Source organism: Urocitellus parryii, chromosome 3, assembly GCF_045843805.1.
Source record: "Urocitellus parryii isolate mUroPar1 chromosome 3, mUroPar1.hap1, whole genome shotgun sequence".
Lineage (NCBI taxonomy): Eukaryota > Metazoa > Chordata > Mammalia > Rodentia > Sciuridae > Urocitellus > Urocitellus parryii.
The window spans coordinates 93,116,611-93,140,161 of NC_135533.1; the positions used below are offsets into that span (position 1 = coordinate 93,116,611).

Sequence of the window (23,551 nt, forward strand, 5' to 3'; positions counted from 1 at the left end):
GTCCTCAGAGTCTGCTCTTTTCTCCTGTGCCAGCTACTCCCTAAGGTCACTCCCCAGTCCCCAGTGAATTAATTGCACTCTAGTATAATCTCTTCCCTGGTGAGTGTGGGAGGAGCCTGTGATAGACTTCTAACCAATAGAATACAGTAAATGTCAATGGGATGAGCCTCTCTCAGCGTGACAGTGGTTCATTATGACCCTTTAAGACTCTGCCTGAGATGTCTAAGTCTCTGTCTTAGCATTTTGGAGAGGGGGACTCTCCTACTAGCCTCACAGAAGAAGTTGCTATCATGTGGCATTCGTTGAATGGGCCACACTGTAGGAAACCACAGAGATCCTCTAGGAGCTGAGGGCCTTAATCTCACATGCGTAAGGAAATGAATTCTGCCAACGCCCACAGGAGCTTGGAAGGGACCCTAAGTTCCTTCAAAGTCCCAGAAAGAAACAACCTGGCAACATTTGATTGTGAGGCTATGAACAGAGGACACAGCTAAGCTATGCTGGATTCTTGGTCCAGTGATGAAATTAAATGGGCGAGGTTTCAAGCTGTTTTTTATGGGTTAAATTGGTACACAGCTATATCCTGTAGTCTTCTTGGTTTCATTGATTGGCATCCCCATGGACCACCCCTTCTCAGTAAAACAAAAGGAACTCCCTTAGTATCTATGCTCTTAGAAATCAGGGTGTGTGTGTGTGTGTGTATGTGTGTGTGTGTGTGTTTGTGTGTGCACATGTGTGTGCTTTTGCCCACTTGTGTGAGGTGAGCATGCATCATAAAGAGATTGTTAATTACTCATTCCCTTAGTAAAATCCATTGACCCACAACCTTTGGAGGCCACTGCTCAGTAACAGGTGTATGCATTACTGCTTCCACAAACAAATGTCAGAAGAGCCAATAGTGTTTGTTCCCAGATCTGATCATACCAATTGTTATTGCAAATGGCATATTGTAAATGACATATTGTAAAAGACACAGTCAAATATTACATAAACAAAAAGTCCAAAAGATATTTTTTTTCCCTCCAGAACCATGGGATTCTAAAAGAAACTGTTGCCATATCAGGTGTACATATAAAAAGAAAATAATAGAAATCTAGAAGAACATGGCTCTGAGATTTTTTTTCACATGTGTCTTTAAATATTATCTTTAGAGACCCAGATAGTGCACATTGGTTGCTTATGTAAAAAAGAAGCTATGAGGTTGTATAACTCATTCTGCAGACACCTGCTCAAAGAAAGGCCTGTCCTTACAATGCATTTGATGAATGAAGTGGAATATTTGAGATGTGTGTGCAATCTTTTATTATGCTTTCCCACTTTAAATGACTTTTTCAGTTAATTGATTGTGTTAGATAAAAGGGCTCCTTCTGAAATTTAATTTTAACATTTTCCCCCTGTCACAATATGATTGCATACAAGAAATTCTGTTTTTAAGAAAAGGAATGTTTTGAGTTCTCTGGCTGAAAGTATTTTAGGAAAAACTCTTAGGTCCTTGTCACAAAGCTAACTCTTGGATTCTGCTGTTTGTCACTGAGTGGCAGAAAGCTAAGCTGAAAAGTTAAATGATAGGTTTGACAACAGAATAGAGAAGTCATCTCCAGGCAGCTCTTGACATGTTTTCAAATGAATAACATAACAGGATTGAAGATATGTCATTGTTGACCTTGACAAAGAATTACTGGCAAGGGGAAATGAATTTATAATAGGCAAAAAATAAACAACTTCTATGGAAATTTCCTCCTTCCTTCTCTCCCTCCCTTCTTCCCAGTCTTCTTCCCTCTTTTTAACTAACTTATAACCTACATATATCTTTAGGTATAATAAGATCCCAGTCCATTTCTGATGGCCAGTACAGACACGTGCAATGACCATCTTCCAGGCACTAAAAGTCCAGACAACTGGTTTACCAGTGGGTTAGGCTAATTGAAAATGGGACATGAATTTCACTTTCTCCTATGGATTTATATCAAGAAGGGGTTGTGATTGTTTCTAAGAGCTTTAAGAATCTGAACTTGGACACTGCCTGAAAGGGGAGCTGTAACATTTCTATTCTGTTCCTGTGCAGGCCTTTGGTGATAAAAGATATCTTTCTTCTGAGAAAGTCTTTAGAATCCTTCTCCAAGATCCTCAGATAGGAAGCTGTTAGGAAGTGGGAAGAGAGCATCATGGGATTGTCTTCTTTATGAGGACTCAAGACAGTGGCTTCTAGACAACAGAATCCCTTCCTTGGACTTCAGGCCAAAATATCTACCTCTCTTTTTTTCCGGTCCACTTCCAAGCATGTGCCTCCTCTACAAGCCCAAGGGGAAGTATTCACCCACAGCCTGCATCTCCCTTTCTAGACCATGCTCCTGATACCAGGTACTCAAAATTCCCTGTCCAAATGGCTGGAGAGTTGAGAGTTGACCCTCTCCCTGGGTCATCTCCAGGGTCAGCCATCATATCTGTGCTTCCTTGACCCAGAGGGGTGGCCGTTCATAGGGCAGTGGCCAAAGAGCTTGTGAATGTGGCTATATTCTGATACAGAATTCCAAGAAGCCCAGGATTTCTACAGTCCAACCTGGACTTCCAGGTCATTATGAAGATGTGTTTATCATGGCATTTGAATAGAACACACACACTTTATATAGCAGCTTATTAGCTTAATATATAACTTTCATGTATACTTTATTTTTATGTAAATGGTATATGGGTCTTCATTGCACTGTGTCCTGGACCCTGCATATAGTTGCATAGCTAGTGAGAAATACTAACTAGCTCTAGAGAAGGACTGAAAGGGGCTAGGGTCCCAATATCCCCTTAAAGGGCAAACCACCAATGACCTATCTTCCTTCTAATAGACTACCTTACTAGGCTCCCCAACCTCCCAATAGTGTCACTGGTTGGGCCTTTGCAGCATATTTGAGATCCCAACTACAGCATATAGCAAATTCTGAACAAATAGTCTTTGCCTGTTCTCGTTTTTAGTTGTCTTTATTTCCACAATGGTTACAGCTTTTTAGAGCTTCCTAATTCTCATACTTGACCCAAAAACTAAGAATGATTACTCAAGGGGCTGGGACTGTAGCTCAGTGGCAGAGCTGCTATATGAAGTGTGTGTTTTCTATTCAAATGCCATGATAAATGCCAGTGCCCATGAGACACTGGGTTCCATCCTCAGCCACATAAAAATGAAATAAAAGCACCTACTTACCCTCTCTTTAAAAAAATAAAAAAGAATGACTACTCAAAATATTATTTTCTTTAATATTCACTCAATACATTCAAATGGTATTTAAAGTCTTCTGAGGATTAAATGTACTGAATATATAGATGTTTATGTTGATTCTTTTAAAAATATTTTAATAAAACATTTAAAATATGTTTTAACATAAACAACGACTATCTCAGTCTAATGGTTATAGAAATTCAGGTAGTCAGTTCTTGAGGAAATCAATATTGTCAATCACTAACTTCTTCCAGGTGAATTTATAATTTAGCTGGAAGTGATACAAGTGTATATGCAATTTCCAACTTTGCCACCAGATGGTGACAAAATCTTTTTGAATTTTGGCCTCACCGCTTTGTGTCCTCTCCATTGGTATTTGAGAGATTGAAAATACTGATTACTTACATTCTTAATGGAATACAGGTCTTTTAAAACTACGAATTCAGCATTAGATGTAGTTAAAATGTGTACACAAGTGTATGACATTCTTTAGATGCCAAAGAATTAAGCAGCATGAAATGAACGGAGAACTATTCATCTCTTGTAACTAACCCTACCTTTTAATTTATACAACTCTCAAGTACCAGTTTCCACAAGTTAATGCTTTCAAAAATTCCATTTGATTGCCATCTGCTGCATCGTGGACCCCAGCCATTTAATATTTCTACTTGCTGTGGAGCTGCACCCTTCATGGAGTAATTTGCTCATCCTCTGCATGGGCAGTGTGCACCTAAGCGGGAGGCAAAGTGGAAGTCACTCACCCACTGTTTTCTTGGTTGAATGGAGCAGGGCTCATGCACACAGATTCCCTTGCTTCCTCCTCCTCGACTCTGCTCATTTGTTTCATGGTGTCTTCCAAATAAGAGCAGTTGTAGTTTTTCCTCCTTAAACTCTATGTCCTTGAGACACAGGACTGTCTGGAGGGAGCAGAATGCTTTGCCTAGAAACTGTGCTTCTTTGTTGGAAAATGACCTCCAAATCACTGATATCAGAGAATCCACTCAAAAGCAACCATATCAGTTCCCATAAACTCTTAACACAAATTGAAATCATGTACAGGATGCAGTGAACTGGGTAAAGGGAATTTATAAATCATCAATAAAACAAAGGTGGATTCACAATCCCTTAGCTGAACTTCTTGGGGTCAGATCATATAGTATAAATAAAAATTAAATCGCCTCATGTCAGGTGAGGTCAAGTTTTGTGTCCAAATTAGTCATGAAACAAATCTTTGGTTGTCAGAGCTGCTTGGATTTTAGGAATAAGGATGAGGTATTGTGGACCTGCACTAGGTGCTTTTCATGTACTGGTTCATTTCATCTACATAGAAGTCTTATATTAAATATAAGGATATGAGAATATGGGGAAGCTGGGGGCTGGGGTTGTGGCTCAATGGCAGAGTACTTGCCTAGCATGTGTGATGCACTGGGTTTGATTCTCACCACCATGTATAAATAAATAAAATAAAGGTCCATTAACAACTAAAAAATATTTAAAAATAAAAGAATTTGGGGAACCTGAAGGTGAGAGTGGTTGAGTAACTTTTCTGAAGTCACACAGCAGAGCCAACACTCTAACCGTGGTCTGACTGTAAATGGCAAAATATTACATTGCTTCTAATACTTACTAAAAATACCAAATATTCTAAAATGCCTAAGAATACTTTGACTTCCTTGCCAACATTTGGCTTTTTACCCATATTATACACTAGTATTTATTTTCTTTGGGATCCATGTGAAAGAACATGATGGCATAGCGAACTCTTCCACCCAGATGGCTGGAGGTAAAGCCTCTGACCTGCACCTTCACAGATTGGCCTGGCCTGGCTGGAGGAGAGGGCAGGGTTGCAGCACTGGAAAGCAAAGAATCAGCACCCCAAGTGTGGGATTTTCCAGTGGCTGGAGAGTCCTGTTGTGCACTGATCAGCCTTGATGTTCTCTGCAATATAATCTCACATCTAATTAATGTCTCTTGATTCCTTTTGCAAATTGTTAAGGGATTCGATTCTTCTTCTTTGAATGGGGACAGCAGAAGTCACTTAGCTTCATAAAATTGTCAGAAGGCCAGGAAGGAACAGTTGGCTTTATAGTGCACATTTTCTCAGGATGGGAATGAATTGAAGTAGTTTTATTTTAAAGTCATGCTTTCAAGGTAATTCATGAACTTAATGATCTCCCTTGTTTTTTCTTCTCTCTTGTATTGTTCCCTCTTCCAAATTATAATACTATTTATAGTCTAAATTTTAGCAAGGTACAATTTTCTTCCCCAGATATTTTCTTCTTGTAATTAAATCAATAACTTAGTAAAAGCATAAGACATAAAACTCTTTTTATATGCCTGTAAAAATATTGCAGGCCACAATAAACCAGGTAACATTTTAATGGATTCTCTCAGTGACCTTTTATAGACTTTTGAGATTTGTAGAAAAATGATACAACTATAGGATACATATATCAATATGTCATTTCTAACATGCTAACAAATGTCCCCCTGGATGAAATTTGTATGGAGGTGAACAGCAGACATGGGTATTCATGCATTCATACATCTAACTTCCCATTGTCCATAAAATTTGCATACAATGAAATACACAAATCATAGGTGTTCTGTTCTCTGAGTTTTGGTAAGTGCACACATCTGTACAGCTCAAGTTATTATCATAATAGTACCATCACTCCAGAAAGTTCTTTCATGTTTCTTCCCAGTCAACCTCCCTCCTTGTTCCCTATAGTTTTCTGATTATTTTCAACACAGATCAGTTTTGCATATTCTAGAATTTTACATACATATATAAATATGTATGAATATATATTTACTCAGTATAATTTTGAGACTGATTTATGTTGTTGGATGTGTCTGTAGTTTGTTTTATGTTGCTGGGTAGAATTTCAATGCGTTTATCTATTCTTCAATTAATGGACATCTGGATGGTTTCCAGCTTTCAGTTTTTAAGAATGGAGCTGCAATGAATGTTCTCAGGAAAGTCATTTTGCAGAAATATGCTAATCAATACTTAGGAGTGAACTTGCTGGCCACAGGATAGAGTTATAAGTAGTTTTATAAGAAACTTTTCAGAAGTGCTTAGAGGAGGCTGGACTTGTAGGTCAGCAAAAAAAAAAAAAAAAAAAAAAAAAAGCAAAGAGGACTTTCCCAGCATGTGTGATAGATACCCTGGGTTTGATCCCCAGTACTGCTCCATGCCAAGTGCTTTACATGAGAGTTTCAGTTGCTTTACATCCTTGTCAGCACTTATTGTTGTCAATCTTTTAGTTTTTAGCCATTCTGGTAGGCTATAATATCTCCTTCAGATTTTATTTTCATTTATTTGCCTGATGACCAGGATGTTGAGCATATTTTCAAAACAAAGCTTATTATGTTATTTTATAACAAAGCTTATTTTCATTCCTATTGACTATTCATGTAATTTTTTTAAAAATTTTGATCATGTGTATGTTCAAATCTTTTGCTCATTAAAAAATATTATTGATTTGTAGGATTCTTTTTTAAAAAATATTTTCAGTTGTAGATAGACATAATAACTTTATTTATTTTATTTATTTATACTTATGTGGTACTGAGGATTGAACCCAGTGCGTCACATGTGCTAGTGGTCACCACTGAGCCACAACCCCAGCCCATTTCTAGGAATTAAGTATGATTTGTGAATATTTTTTCCCCATCTTTGGTGTTTTTAGATGAGAAAAAGTTCAAAATGTTGTCCAATTTAACAGAACGATGTTAATTGTGTCTAAAGTCTAACATCAGTTGTTTTCATTTTTGGATGTTTGTATCTGTGTCTAGAAAATTCTATTTACTCCCAAATTGTGAAGGTATCTTCTTATGTTTTCTTCTGGGAACTTTTCATTTTTGAGTTTTTATATTTAGGTCTTGGATTCATCTGAAATTAATTTCTATATATAATATAATATAGAGGTGGAAGTTCATTTATCCATGGTAACATCCCAATACCACTTAGTGAGATTTTTTTTCCTTTAAATTTCTTTGGCATCTTTGCAAAAGAAAGAAATAACTATAGGCAGGACACAGTGGCACACACCTGTGATCCTAGCAGCTCCGGAGGCTGAGGCAGGAGGATAGTGAGTTCAAAGTCAGTCTCAGCAAAAGCAAGGCACTAAGCAACTCAGTGAGAACCCTGTCTCTAATAAAATACAAAATAGGGTTGGGGATATGGCTCAGTGGTCAAGTGCCCCTGAATTCAATCTCTAGTACCAAAAAAAAAAAAAAAAAAAAAGGAAGAAATGACTATAAATGGAGGTTTGATTCCATACTCTCTATCCTATTCTATTGAGTTATGTGTCTCTCCTGATGTCAATAACAATATCTTGATTGTTGTAGTTTTACAAAAATGTTTTAAGTTAGGTAGTAAAATACTTCTAGTTTTTCTTTTTCTTTTTCCCCTGAAGTTGCTTTGGCTAACCTAGGTTCCTTGAATCATTCTTTATTTTAGAATCATTTAAAAATCAATTTAAAAAGCCTCAGAGATGATATTTAGGATTGAACTATAGATCAATTTTAGTAGAATTAACAATTTAATAATATTGAGTTTTCTAATTTATGAATATAATATGTACACATCTCTATTTATGTAGGTATTGTGTTTGATATAGAGGACTTATAAGATTTTTGGTAGCTTTGCTTCTAAGGATTTTGTGTTTTTGATATAATTTTAAGAAAAAAAATCACTTTCCAAATATCTGCTGTTGTTTGTTGTTCTATAAAAATTACAATTGAATTTTTGGGCAGAATGTAGTCTTCTCTTTATTAGAGAATTTGCTTTTTAAGAAATAACAGAAATTGCAAATATTTCAACAGCCATGTATAAAAATTTAGTCCCAAGATGATATTCTCGTGTGAAGATTGACAAGAGTTAGAAAAAAAATTGCCTAAATTCAGAGGGTGGCCTCTCTTCCTGCCTCCCTTCCTCTCTCCCTCCCTTTCTTTCTTCCTTCTTTTTTGTCTACAAAGAACCAATGTGGACTTTTTAGCAAGTGAGTATATATCTCTAGTTACCAAATTGCCTTCAACTGGTTAACTTTTTTTTTTTAAAAAATAAGCACTATATTTTTTCAGAGTAGTGTTAGATTCAGAGAAAAACTGAGTGGAAGATAGAGAGTTCCCCTATACCTTCACCCCCACCCCAACATACACAGCTGCCCCAGCTGTTGACATTCCTTATGGGACTGGTACATTATGGGTTATAATCAATCAACTCACACTGACACATCATGATCACTCAAAGTTCAGATACTTCCTTTGTGTTTGATTTTATTCAGTTTGAATATAATAGGCTGAGGTGCAGATTTTTTTGACATTGACATCCCCCATTTTTATGACATCACTCTTCTTGTATTATGGTTGTGTGTGTGTGTGTGTGTGTGTGGCACCTTCTGCATTTGTCCTACAGTCCTTGGATATGCTGTTTCATGTTTTTTTTTTCTTTTTGTTTTTCAATTTTGGAAGTTTCAAAACTCCCTTTTCCTCAGTTGTGTGGTCTATTAAAGGGTCCATCAAAGGCATTCTTCCTTTTCATTAAGTGTTTTAATTTCTAGCATTTCTTTTTACTATTTCTTAGAACACCCATCTCTCTGCTTACATTACCCCTCCATTCTTGCATGTTCTCTCCTTTTTCCATTAGAGCCTGTGTCATAGTAATCATCACTGTTTTCAATTCCTAGATCAATAATACCAGTAATCTTGTCGTATCGACATGTGGTTGATGCTTGCTCTGTCTCCTCAAACTGTTTTTTTGGCTTTTAGTATGCCTTGTAAACTTCTGTTGAAAGTCAGACAAGATATACCTTATATTCTTTCTCTTGGAAGTTTCTGCTCATGGGCTTCTGCTTTAGTAAGTTTAGTTTATCTGTGTCTGCCTCTCTTTTTCTGATTTTTAGACATTGGGTTTTCCCTTTGACCCCAATTCTCTGAAAGATCTAAGAAGAATTGTTGATTTTCAGCTTTTTATGTATTGTTGGAATAGAGAGTCAACTTTTTAAAACAAGTTTGTTCTTTTTAGATATACATGACAGTAGAGCATATTTTAACATAAACACATGGAATATAACTTATTCTAATTGAGATTCCATTCTTGTGGTTGTACATGAGTTTCATTGTGGTGTATTCATATATCAACATAGGAAAGGTATGTCCGATTCATTCCACTGCCTTTCAAATTCCCATCCCCCCTCTTTTCCCTTTATTCTCCTTGTCTAATCCAATGAACTTTTATTCTTGCCCTCCCACTCTTGTTGTGTAGAGTGTCAAGTTTTAAACTCCTTACATGCTTGATCAGAAAACAGACGTCTCAAACTGGGGATATAACTCAATTGGTAGAGTGCTTGCCTCACATGCATAAGGCCCTGGATTCAATCCCCAACAACACTCACACACACACACACACACACACACACACACACACACACAATTACCTTTATCTAATTACAAATGAGGTTGAGTTTATTTTCATATTTGTTTATATAAGGGATATTTGATATTTGATTCCATTTTCTGTGGACTCAGCCCATTTATACCCTCGGCCAATTAAAAAATTCAGTTGCTGGACTTGTGCTTGAGTTTCAAAAAACTCTGTATCATAGAGAACTTAGTTCTGTCTATGAGATGAGCTGCATTTTCCTCTATTTGCCATTTGTCTTTTGACCCTGCTTAGGTATGTTTTTTGCTTTGCAAAACCTTTTACTTTTGAGAAGAAAATCTATCAATATTCATGGTTTCTGGGTTCTAAGTCAAATATGGATCCTAAAACAGTTTAGAAATGCATAATGACAAAGAATTATCATCCTCCTCCTCATTATTATTATTTTATATACCATTTTCCACAGCTACTTTTGTCCCCCAAGGGAGTAGCGTATGTTCTCTTCAGAGTAGATATTTTCACAAACTCTACTAATGAATCATTTAATGTAGAAAGATAGACCTCAGAGGAGCAAAGTAGAGAGAGGAGAAATAATTCGTTTTGCACAATGAAATAAGAATGTAACTTTCAAGGAGGACCTCGACTCGGGGCTCAAGAGAGTGAAGGCAGAGGAGGAGAAATGAGCTCTCAGATATTATTCATCAGCCTGATGAATTGTTCCTTTTGCAGAGACACATATAGCATCCCAAAGCTTTCTCTTATCCTTGTTTTTAACTGCTGTGCCTTGCTGAATCAAAGTAGCTGAATTGCAAACAACGTCAATGTTATTCCCTTTAAGGATTAACTCATCTTTCTGGGTTTGAGATACTGAGCAAGAAACCTGACCTCACTTGAACCCTGCAGATGTTTTTTTTCACCCAGGAAATTTCAAATTTCAATGAGAGATCCAGTCACCTGAATAACAACATTAATGGGAGGTGCACATACCCACCCAGACCTCGACTTGTAACAGAGCTCCAGAGTGACACCCTTGGTTGTATTCGGCACATGGCCACACATGTGGGCAGTAACCGGTTCCTTCCTATTATCCCATCATTTGTTAACCCAGAGCCTCTTCTTTTTCTTTTTAAGGGTAGTAAGTTTTGCACTGACATGGTTGAATTCCCTCTGCAGGGTTCTTCTAGGGGTCCTGCACAACTGTATATCCTATTCATGTGATGCTGATATTTTCTGGAACATTGATGGTCTGATTTCTGAGAATGGTCTTCATTCTTGTAGCAGATATGGCTAAAAAGCACACTCCTTTCTTCAGGAAGGTGGGATAGACTGGAGGCTAGGAGCCAGATGGCTTAGTTTCAAATTCCTGATTCATCACTTATGAGACCAGTCATCTTATTTTATTGCTCCCAGATTCCATTTCCCTATCTGTAAAAGTAGAGCATTGTGGCAGACCAGCTGTACACAGTGGTTGCGTTAGGTGAGATAATACATGCCCAGCACTTGCCACTTAGCCTTCCGGAAGCACTAGCTTACAGTGCTGGGAGACCAGTATCCTTGCTCCTATTTAAAAAAGGATGTAACCAAGGTGTAGGGGCTTAAGGTCTCCAAAACCTGTGGCTTCCTGAATTCCCACTGATTGTGTTTTTATGTGTCAGCCAGCTCCAGGAAGTTATAGGACAGAGTTTTATTCTTTTCATGAAACTTGGATGAGCCTGGAGCCTCTACTTATTCCTCAAAAGCCTTCTGCTCCCCTGGCAGCCTCACTGGATGTCCTGACTTCACCTGATATTTACAGAGCTACAATGTAGAATTCACTGTAAAAATATTAACACCTCAGGGCCTTCTTGAGCCTATGCAAAGTGTACATCTCAGAGGGCAGAGTCCTGAGGTGAAACTGCAAGTCCCCAGGGTCTACAGGGTCCTGGAGCCAGACAGATCGTGGAAGCCCTTAATGTGTCCTCTTGCCTATCTGCTGAGGTTTATTGACCGGAGCTTTGTGAACCTGGGAGTTACATTAGCAGGGCTCTGAAGCTGAAAGGGCTCCTGCAAATGCTCCAAGTAATTAATTAAAAACAAAGCAGCCAGCCCGAAGCACAATGCCCGAAGAAATCTTTAGCAAGCCTCATTGTGTGCGCTTTATTTCTCTGCTGCATTTCCATCCATCCAAGAGCTTCAGAAGTGTAATCCTCCTTAACGACAGATTCATGATGATGAGGCCATTATTTTTTGATATGGCGGTTTTAAGAAGTGACCCAGAAAACAGGCTTTAAAAGCAACCTCTCTCCACCCCCTTTTACTGCAAGCAAAGGACCAGATTAAAAGAACCCTAGCTTGTATGAATATTTATACTGAAACCTCTGCCAAATCAGATTAGGGAAGTTCATCCCGGCGGGCAAACAAGGATTCTGTACTCAGATTTAATGAGAAACGGACATGTTAATAGCATATTGATGCGTCCATTCATCAGGAAATCCATACTACAGTGAACATGTGCTGTGTGTCTGGGAGGGGCTGCCTTTGTGTTTTACTTCTACCAGGGAAGCTATTGTCACCAGGAAGAAGGTTCCAAACACATTCTGCTTACACCAAAGATGAGGAGAGAGTTGGGCACTCTGCTCTGAATATGCCTGGGAAATCCCTCTCTTGACAAGGCCAGGAAGTGCATTAGACAGAGGCTAATTCCCTGAGGCAGCGTCTTCCAGGCTGATGGGATAGATTGAGAGGCTCCAGGGTGCTAATAGGTATCAGGCCAGGAAAGAGCTCAGGGTCAGAATGTTGGCAAAGGGATGAGCTGTGCAGGCTTCTTGACTGCAGGCCATCTATCCTGTGACCTCCCAGGAAGCTAAAGCATGCAATGCTTCTAAACTTCCTAGACCGTTAAGTTCTTTGTCTAAAGGCACCACAACCTTCTAGCACCATGCACCCTGTTGGTGGGCTGGGAAAACTTGGGAGTCCCTTCTCAGAATAACATTCTATTTGTTTGTGATTCTTTTTTAATCAGTGCATTATACTACACATAATAGTGGGATTCATTGTTACATAGACATACATGCACACAACATATTTGATCAGTTTCATTAGAATAACATTTTAAAATGTGAAAAATAAAACAATAGGATTATAAAAGAAAACAACTCCATTCAAATCAAATATCAAAATATTCTAAAAACTTTGAAATATTTAAAAAGGGGTCACACATTTAAAAATGTGCTTATTTTTGTATGTTTTAAATAACAAGATCCAGTGGTGGCTCTTTTTTTTTTTTTTGGTACCAGGGATTGAACCCAGAGGCCCTTTACTGCTGAGCCATATTCCCAGCCTTTTTATTTTTTATTTTTGAGACAGGGTCTTGCTAAGTTGCTTAGGACCTTGCTAAACTGCTTAGGATGGCCATGAATTTGGGATCCTCCTGCGTTAGCCTCCCTAGCCACTGGGATTACAGGTGTGTACCGTATGCCCAGCTGGTGGCTCTTATAATTACAGTGGTTCTAGAGTATTGATGACCATAATCTTGATATTTCAAGATGCAGTGGCTCCTTGTTATTTAGGAATTGTTTATTTGTGAATTTGTTGACTTGCTGCAATTAATCTGTAACTCCAACTTAATACTCATGGTGTTTGCAGTTATTCATGGCCATGCTGAGCAGTGAACACGCTGAGCTGCCTGACCTGCTTGTTCCCAGCTGAGGTCTTAGGTGAAGGTCCACCTGCTTGTTTCAGCCATCGCACTATAAACATGTCCTTTTCATGCTATATTTAGTGCCACATTTTTATGCATTTTTGCATGTGCTTTCATTGTTTGAAAGGCCCCAACAAGCTGCTGGGTGTTCCTTGGTCAAGGCTGTTATGTTCCTTAAAGAGAAAAATACCTGAGAGAGAAGGTTCGTTGAGACATGAGTTAACGTGCTGTTGGCATTGAGTTCAATGTTAAGGAATCAACTCAATCTTAAATCAAGTGTCTTTAAACACAAACTGAACATACGACAAGGTTATGCTTTGATTGGTTGACAAAATGTTGTGACTGAAGACTCAAGGGCCTCTGACCTGCCAGCAAAAATGTTGGCATTGCCCCTAAGAGCAGCGATTTAGTATTTGCTGACCCAGCGATAAGGACAACATCACAGAACATGACTACCTGAAAATAATAGTGAAAAAGACAGCTACTAATTCAGCTGTGTTTTTTTGTCCACATTCATGTTGAAAGGAGATGCTAAATTTTAGCTTGAATATCGTGGAGACAAGTTTTTTTGTTTTTTTTTTTCCTGTTCAAGTTTACAGACATTCTTAATTCTGGGGGGTCTCTGTGGTCCTCTGTTAAGAATACCTTACCTATGGGGCTGGGTTGTGGCTCAGCGGTAGAGCGCTCCCCTAGCATGTGCAAGGCACTGGGTTCAATCCTCAGCACCACATAAAAATAAATAAATAAATGTATTGGGTCCAAATACAACTGAAAAATAAATATTAAAAAAGAATACCTTAACTATGGAATAAAATCAGTGAGAGTATAGGATGGGGAAGTCCTTGTAGATTCCTGGGGGACTTAGGACCTGCTACATGTGTATTTGTACAAGTCTCACACAAAGACTTTCAGCTAATCTGCATTTGCTGTGGGGCTTAAAAACCTTTTGTTATATGACTTGAACCCCAAATGAAAAATGCTTAGGAATGGGTGGAAATAAAGGTACTTGGAAATTATTCATGTAGAAAATGATAAACTCCATTTCAATGGGGAAGGAAAGACAGATTTTTCTGATAACAGAAGAAACCTAAATTATCTTAGAGTTTTGGAGTATCTAGATGAAGACCCATAGAAAACCCACATCCTTCCACCAGGGGTGCCTGGAGAGAAGGCAGCATCTCAATGCACTGCTTTTCTTTTTCACCCTTCTTACCACGAGGAACATGATCCAATGATCCAATGGGTCTAATTCAAATGTGTCAAAAAAGAGACCAATTATTTTTTATATGTCAAAGAGTAATACTGTATGATCTGGACAGCAGGTCCATTCATTCGTTCAGCACTATTCTTGAGCACCTGTAGTGGGCTAGGCATTGATGCAGAGAGCATGCATGGACACAGGAGTGCATGTGACTGGCAGGTTCCTATTTCAGCTTTGGTTTAAGTTCTGGCGATTCTCATTCCCAGGAATGGGGCATAGTGGAGAGAGGGGTGCATGCCACCCAGGAAAGCCCTTCAGGTGCCTCTCAGCATTCACCCACTATGATTCGAAAAACTCAAGGACAGCAGTTCCAGGGGCACCAATATAGAAATATGGAACAGGAGCTGTTACTCCACAATTAGCCTATAAATTCTGGGCACCTAGAAGTTATAAGAATTACTCAGTGGATCTACAGATTCAGAACACTCCCAAACCATGGAGAAAGATGGTCAAATCTCAATGGAGGAATGTGTCTGGGTTGGTCAGGAGAATAGAAAGTGGAAACAGCACTACGTAGATGGGCCACTCTCAAGGCTCCTGACCCAGGGGAGAGGGTCTAACTTCAGCCTCCAGTTCTCCTGGTGACTACGTTGGTATTTATTTTTTATTTGAATTGAGTACTTATTTTATGCACTATTGTTGTTTTCTCAAAAAGAGAGGTGGTTCACCCCTTTTTTTTTTCCCTTGATTACTTGGTGCTGTGCTCCAGGAGTAGGGCCAGGGTTCAGGACTCAGGCATCTTTGTCCTCCTCCATGAGCCTGCTCAGAGATGGCACTGGTTGCTTAGTGTGGATGTTGAATGTCTCCCAAAGGTCATGTGTTCAAGGCGTGCTATTCAGGGTGGTGCTCTTTGGAGGTCTGAAACCTTTGAGAAATGTGGCCTTAGTGGGAAGCACTTAAGTTGTTGAGAGTGCTTGGGACCTGGCACCCTTCCTCTTTTCCTTTTTTGCTCCCTGGCTGTGTGATGAGTGATTTTGCTTTGCCATTTCCTCCTGCCATGCTGTGTGGCCTCATCACAGGCCCAAAGCAATGGGGACAACCCATCATGGACTGGAGCCTTCAAAATTATTGCTAGAGTTCTTAACTAAAGGAATATAGTTTTGAGTGCAGCATTCTCTGGGTTTATTGAGACTGAATGATTAATATTTCAGATTAAAAAACAATAACTAAATATTAGGGTACTTGGGTGTTTAAAAATAACCCTAGATGCTGAAATAACAGAGTAAGTTATGATTACCAAGATCCTACAAGAGGACACATCCCTCAGGAGGTGGATATATGAGATTTCCAGAGCCCAACACTTCTACGCCTCTTACTCTCCAATTCATTCCCCTTGTTTTTATTTTCTGCTTAAAATAGAAACCTCCTGACAATGTGCTGTTGCCCTTTGTTGACTTGCCTCCAGGGGACATGTGCTGGTTATGCTAAATCAAGAGTGCTGCTCATGTGACAGAAATGAATGGATGCACATTTTAAGCCTGCCAGCCCCCCAAATTGAAGCTGACATACCACCTGGCATATTAACCTTGTGAGTGGAGGTGGATCTACCGTAAGTCTAATTAAGTCTTAGAGTGTCTCCCAAAGCTGGGAAAAGCCCCAGAAATGTGTCCACGTGGTCTTATGCTTTGTGAAAATCGAAAAAGAAAGATATTTTAAACACAATTGCTTTCTGTGTCATCTTTTCTTATAAGTGGCCATGGAAATTTTGGGGATTCTTTCTTTACTTTAGCCAATCAGAAGTTGAAATGGAGATTCATGTAGATTGGTTTTTATATGTTAGTCCCATTTTCATTACTGTAACAAAATACACTTAAAGGGAAAGAAGGTTTATTTTAGCTCATAGTTTCAGAGGTTTCAGCTCATGATTAGTTGGCCCAGTTGCTTTGGGCATACGGTAGCATAGTATATCATGGTGGGAGTATGTGGCAGAGGAGGTCTGTTCTCTTGGCAGCAGGGAAAGCAAGAGGAGAGAGGGAGAAAGGAACTGGGGTCCCAACCTCCCCATTCAAGGCCACACCCTCAATTACCTAACCACCTACCATTAAGCCCTCCCCCCCCACAAAAAGATTGCACTGTGTACCAATAGTGCCACAGACTAGGAACAATCCTTTAAAACATGGGCCTTTGGGAGACATTCAAGATCCAAATGGTGGCAGTTTAGGTTAATATTTGTGTGTTTGCAGGTGTTTCTCTGTATAGTTAGGCTATTGCTAGTTATTGTCCACCAGTGTCATAACAAAGACCAACAGTCATATTGCAATTAGAAATATGTGGCTCATGGAGGACAAATGAGATGAGAGATGAATAGAACCAGAAGCCAGTCAGTGGCAATGGCTTCCCATCATCATATGTGCACAGTGAACAGGAGGTGTTTTGCACTGGTGCTCAGCACTCACAGTTAAGAATATATTCAATGATTGGGCTGGAGATGTGGCTCAAGCGGTATCGCGCTCTCCTGGCATGTGCAGGGTGCTGGGTTCGATCCTCAGCACCACATAAAAATAAAAAATAAAGATGTTGTGTCCACCGAAAACTAAAGAAATAAATATTAAAAAATTCTCTCTCTCTCTCTCTCTTAAAAAAATATATTCAATGATAAATCATCTGTATCATCTGGAGTCAGCAATTGGTATTCACGGGTTCCACACCTGCAATTCAACTAATCACAGATTTGACCATTGGCAGATTGTTACTGTATACTGAGGCCTATGATGATTGTTGTCTATAATGAACATACACAGACATTTTTTCTTGTCATTATTAAATAATACAGCCTAACCACTATTTACATGATATTTGCATTGTATTAGGTATTATAAGTAATCTAGAGATTAAAGTATACAGAAGGATGAGTATCTGCAATTACCTTTGAGGGCATGCTCCCAGTCACCTAAAACTCATTAGTTCCCACTTCTTAAAGTTTCCACCGCTTCCCAATAGTGCCAAGCTAAGGACAAAGCCTTTAACCTGTGGACATTTAGGATCCAAAATACAGCCCTTATAATACCTAATGAAATGTAAATGTTATGCAATAGTTTCTGTAGTGTATTATCCAGGGAACAATGACAGGGAAACAATCTGTATATATTTAGTACAGTTACAACTTTTTTTCAAATATCCTCAGTTGAATGAATTCACACGTGCAGAACCTGCGGTCTGGAGGGCCAACCTTACTAGAAATGGAGAGAGAGTCTTTCACAGCTTACATTCAAAGGAAACCTGACAGATGTCTTCCTACTGTGCGACACTCCTGAAGATTTATACAACTTTGCCAATAATTATTCGTGTCACTGAAAGAAACTCTTTTAGGGGCTGGTGTTGTGGTAGAGCACTCGCCTAGCACGTGTGTGGCCCAGGGTTCGATCCTCAGCACCACATATAAATAAAAAAAAAAGAAAGAAACATATTTAAAAAAGAAACTCTTTTAAAGTTTCAATAATAAGCTACAAATTTTGTTTTTTAATTCTTTCTATAGACAATGATGTCACAAAATCATTGTTAAAAGGAAGAGACAATCAGATTATGCAGCTTTAGAATGCAGGGGAAGCTTTAGAATGAGGCTCAGTGGTAACAGCCCTTGCCTAGCATGCAGGAAGCCCTGGGTTCTATTTCCAGCAAAAACTTCTAAAGAAAAGATGTTTATCATTTTCATGGACTTTGTGGGACTTATGGTACTTGTTGACTTTTAATAGTTCTTAATTTGCTCTGATATCTTTTTTTCTTCTAAGTAAGTATTCAAGTTTATGCCTAATTTTGTATTTATGGTTTTGTGTGCTGTTTTTATTTTTTATTTTTTGGGGTACCAGGGATTGAACTCAGGGGCACTCAGCCACTGAACCACATTCCCAGCCTTATTTTGTATTTTATTTAGAGACATGGTCTCACTGAGTTGCCTAGTGTCTTGCTTTTGCTGAGGCTGGCTTTGAACGCGAGAACTTCCTGCCTCAGCCTCCTGAGTCACTAATCTCAGTCATGTGCCACCAGGCCCAGGTTGCATACTGTTTTTAAAGAGGGCCCATGACAGTTGAATGTCCTGCTTGTGCAAGCCCTTGGCAGTCATCCAGCAGCCTTTCTAGGAGAAATCTCAGCTTGCTGGGCCATCTTTAAGTCACCAACAGGGGCAGGGCCAATCCCTGACACACCAAGACCATGTGCAAATTGCTGAACATCACTGGGTGGTTTAGGTTTTAAGAAGACCCCTTTTTAGAATGACCAACTGTTGTAGGGCACAGAATACTCCCAGGCTGGAAATCATCCTCAAACTGCTTTATTAAGGGTTATTTCAGGGAAAGCTGAAGGGGAATTGACCCTGGAAGAACATGGCACCACAACAGTATTCAGCTCTTCTCTTGAGGAAAGAATTTTGCAAAGATGCTGCTGCAGAGGATACTTTGGCCTGTGACATGGGGGCCCCTGAACACGCTGCTGATGAGTTGATTCAAGTTTCTGCCTCCCTGTGATCCTCAGGTGTGTATGCCTGAGACACTCAGTGCCCACCTTGGTCTCCAAACACCTGCTCAATCTGGGAATTGAATGGATTCTCCTTTCCCAGGACCTGGGGCCACTGGAGCTGCACTTTCTTCCAGAAATTCTCTGCCAGCAGGAACGAAGCCACCTGCAAGAAAGAACCCAAAGGAGGAGGAAAGGGGAAATTATAAAAGGGAAATAATTGAATAGCAAGATTTACTTTATTCTTTCTGTGATTGGCAGACCCTAGAACAAACAAAGTGAGTGTGAACGCAGTTCTTCTCCAGTTGAATCTCCAAATGAGAACACGGCCCGAATCACTCACCTTGATTTTAGTTTTGTGAGATCCTAAGGAGAGGACCCCATTAAGTTATAACATACAGAAATGGCAAGATAATAAGTGTGTATTGTTTAAATTGCTGAAGGAATTTGTTATTTGATACTAGATGATAAATACACATTCTCAGAAATCACTTATGCATTTGTCTGTGGACAGTTAACATTTGCTGCAGGCCTGAGGCTTGGGTTTGGAGATGACCATTCCTCCTTTCCAGGAACTCCTAGCCTAGGGAGGGGATCAGGAATACAAAAATGACTCCGCCAAACCCCTAGGGAGGGCTGTGATGATGAGGTGCACACCAGAGGGGAAGGGTATCAACCCTGTCATGTGGGAAAGGGGCAGGTCCTCTTGCAAGAAGGTGATGACTGCACTGAATTTTCAAGAAGAGGGTGGCCAGAAGCTGCTGTGGGGAAACAGAGAGCATGGAGGAGAAAGTAGCCTGTGGGAGGGAGTATGGGTGCCTGAGGTGAGGCTGGGCAGGGCACCTGGGAGGGGTTGGATCCTGGAGGAGGCTGTGGGTTAGGCAGTCAGGCTGGAGGGCCAGAGCGGGGCTTTCTTGCTTAATGCCTAATGGGCTGAGCTCTTGATCTCCTATGTGACCCTTATTCTCTCTGATTCTGTTGCTGCGTGTCAAGTGTTCCTTTATCCACATTTGAGCAGAATCCCGTGTTGGTTGTCTAGTACTCTGGCTTGTCATGGGCATCTCTTGGAAGAGGAGACTTTTTCTCTGCAGATGATGATGTCCTCATTTGGCAAATGAGGCCTAGCCAGGCCTTTGAGCCCCAGATGGCTCCATCTCCACAGTGAATTTTTAAGGTTGAATCATAAGAGGAATGTGATTGCTGAAGGCCTTAGGGGGAGATGTCTGACTTTATTCAAAAGCACAGGGTCATTTCCCTACAAGGGAGTTTACAGTTCACCATTTTGATAGGCAGTGCTGTGTGACATTGAGCAGCTCGCTTGTACTCTTTGGGCCCCAGATCTCTCATTTCCACGGTGAATGAGCTGGAGTCATTGATCTAAAGTCCTTCCTGGGTCTAAATTGTGTGTAACATTTTAGTAGGTGTTAGAAAAACTAGAACTGATTTAGTCATGGCATTAAGTATCCTCAGAATTTTGATGTGTTCCAGAGTCTTCTGAGGTAGACCTAAAATTTCATCTAAACAAACACATAATTATCTAACACCCTGTAGTCCCTCCACATATCAGCACACACCATACATACGACACACACCACATACATGCACAGCACATACTGGCCCACCCACATGGCATACTCTTATAACATCTGCAAATATACACTGTCAACATACACTGTCACATACATACACACCAAGCAGAGTGCGCACACACTCTCTCTTTCTCTCTCTCTCACACACACACACACACACACACACACCACATACACATCCACAACACCCTTCACACCACATCAAACCCTCCCCTCCCCCATGCACTACACACACACACACACACACACACACACACATTTTGTACTTAAAAGCAAGAGGGAGTCAAAAGTTGCCTGTCAAGCTGACCATTCTTTGGGAAGGGTCAGATCATCTCCCATACAAAACAATCAGTGTCTTTGAAGACAGAGGCCTGGTCTTGTGTCTGTTTTCCCTGCCATTTTTCAATGAAGGAGGCTGCTGTCAGGTCTGTGGAAAATTACCAGATCTTCTGCTTTTTTTTGTTGTTGTTGTTGTTTTTGTTTTGTTTTGTTTTGTTTTGTTTTTTGTTTTGGATTTCAACTTGACACACCTAGGCTGTCTTTCTAACAAGTATAACATCCCAAGCCACCTGTGGGCACTTATTTCATCTCTGTTCATAAGGGTGGAGACGGGGGAGAGTAAGAAGAGGAAAATGAAAGAGCTCATTTGAGCATGTAGCAACTGTTTGGTTTGAAAGCAATTAGATGACTGTCACTTTAAGAGATTACAATATTTATGAGTGTGTGTTGCTAAAATATTGTATCTCAAATGAGAATTGTTCGTGATGAAGAGACCCGCTATAATCGTTCCTTCATCCCTTCGTGTGACTTGTATTTGCTGAGCACCCCTGGGGCTTCTCATGTGAGCAATCTGCTGTCACACTCCCATGGTCCACCACACAGGAGAGGCCCAGCTGTCCTTTTTTCCTTTTCTTCCAGATCAGCCCTTCTTGAACACAGGTATTCTTTTGTCCTTCTCTATTCAGTTAAAAAAAGGTAAAACAATATCTATTCATTCTGGGAAAAATGAAGGAGGAAATTCAGCAAAAAGAGAAAACACAGAACAAAAGCTATCTGTAATTAAAATAGAGGTAGCTTCTCTAGCATTGGGTGGAGAAGCCTTTCTGATTTTATATCCAACACACACACACACACACACACACACACACACACACATACACACACACACAGTGGACCCCTCTGAGAATATCATTTTAAAATCTGCGCACATGTGCAGTAAGGGGATCTCTTCTCCGTGAATAGTTCCATGAGTGCTGACAGATGTTATACAACTGTGCGCATAACTGCCCTACAATCTTATTTGCTTTGCTATTACCAACGTATCTGTGTTGGTGTATATCCTCAAAAAGATGGATCTGCTTCATTGTTTTTATGTGATGCGTGGTGTTCCGGCAGGTGGATGCAAGCTCATTTATTTTACAGGTGGAAGATTTTTTTCCACACATGTCCATAGCATTTGTCCTGAGGCCAGAGGACAGAGACACCTGCTTCTGCCTGCTCACACAGCATTTCATCACGGGAGGGGATCCTAGGCTGCCTGGCTTGTTCGCTTACCCTGCTGCACCTATGTGTGGAGTACAATCTAGTCCAGCAGAATGCCAGGGGGTAGGGGTTGGGGCGGTTCTAGTTACATGAGTTCTTCTGGCAAAGGAATTAGGCCCTTCTGTGTTTCTTCCTTGACAGTTGAAAACCTTTCAGGGTCCAGTTTCTTGCTTTCTTGCATATAAACATGTCCAGTTCATAACATGATAAAGCCAGAAGCAGTTTCTGAGTTGATCAAGTCAGCCTCTTGTAATAGAACCTGATGTTTTATTTAATTGCTTGGTGAGTTGGAATTGTGCCTTCTATTGGTCTGTGACCACTGCTGAGAATTTGATAGGAGATGGGTAGAGTCTATACTGACTCTAGGATGCACTTAAGCTGGATTTCTTAAGTGAAATCTTCTCTGATACAAGAATTTGCCTTGTGGTCCCCTTTGTTTGGTCATTTAATGATGATGATGATGATGATGATGATGATGATGATGATGATGATGATGATTTGCACTAGGGATTGAACCCAAGGACACTTTAACACTGAGCTACATCCCCATCCCTCTTCTGTCTCCCTTTCCCCCTCCCTCCTTCCCTCCCTCTCTCTTTCTCTGTTTCCTTCTTTCTTTCTCTCTCTTTCTTTCTACAGGGTACCAGGGATTGAGCTCAGGGGCACTCAACCACTGAGTCTCATTCCCAGCTCCATTTTGTATTTTATTTAGAAACAGGGTCTCACTGAATTGTTTAGCACCTTGGTGTTGCTGAGGCTGGCTTTGAACTCCTGATCCTCCTGCCTCAGCTGAGCTGCTAGGATAACAGGCATATGCCGCCGCTACCAGCCACTCTTTTCATTTTTTAATTTGAAATAGGTCTTGCTAAGTTGCTGAAGGTTTCACTAAGTTGCTGAGGCTGGCCTCACACTTGCTATCCTCCTGCCTCTCAGCCTCCTGAGTCACTGGGATTACAGGTGTGTCCTACTGCAGTTGGCTAGATTTTTTTAAAAAACACAATTAGCCTAAAGATCTTGCAAGTTGTTTTTACTTTGATTTTTTTTAAAAAAATATTAATGTGGATAGACACAATATCTTTATTTATTTATATATGGTGCTGAGGATTGAACCCAGTGCCTCATGCGTGCTAGGTAAGTGCTCTACCACTGAGCCACAATCCCAGTCCCTGTCACTTTGCTTTTTTTTTAATCCTTCCAGAACAAACTTTTCAATGGTTGCTTTTTCTTTTCACTGGGATTACAGCAGAGTTAGCATTATATTTCCTAGTCTAACATCTACATGATGTCACTATTTTCCAACGCTTCATATCTTTGGTATTGAGGGTAAACCTTTCATCACTGAGCATGTTCCCTGGGCTCTCCCATGAGCTCACTGGAGAGATCTGAAGGAGACATAGGGAACATGCATTTTAAAGTTCCGCACCCTCACCCA

At 40.0% G+C, this 23,551-nt stretch overlaps 1 protein-coding gene and 1 pseudogene across 1 annotated transcript in view; both read right to left on the reverse strand.

Moving 5' to 3' along the window:
- Positions 1-10,293: 10,293 nt before the first annotated feature.
- On the reverse strand, positions 10,294-10,869 carry LOC113181968 (large ribosomal subunit protein uL6 pseudogene; annotated as a pseudogene).
- A 7,931-nt stretch (positions 10,870-18,800) lies between these two features.
- Aoah (acyloxyacyl hydrolase) overlaps positions 18,801-23,551 on the reverse strand; it is a 209,591-nt gene continuing 204,840 nt past the window's right edge. Inside the window, exon 21 of the mRNA XM_077796782.1 lies at positions 18,801-19,154. Coding sequence (XP_077652908.1) covers positions 19,026-19,154 — 129 coding nt within the window. The 3' untranslated portion in view covers positions 18,801-19,025. The remainder of the gene's footprint in view (positions 19,155-23,551) is intronic.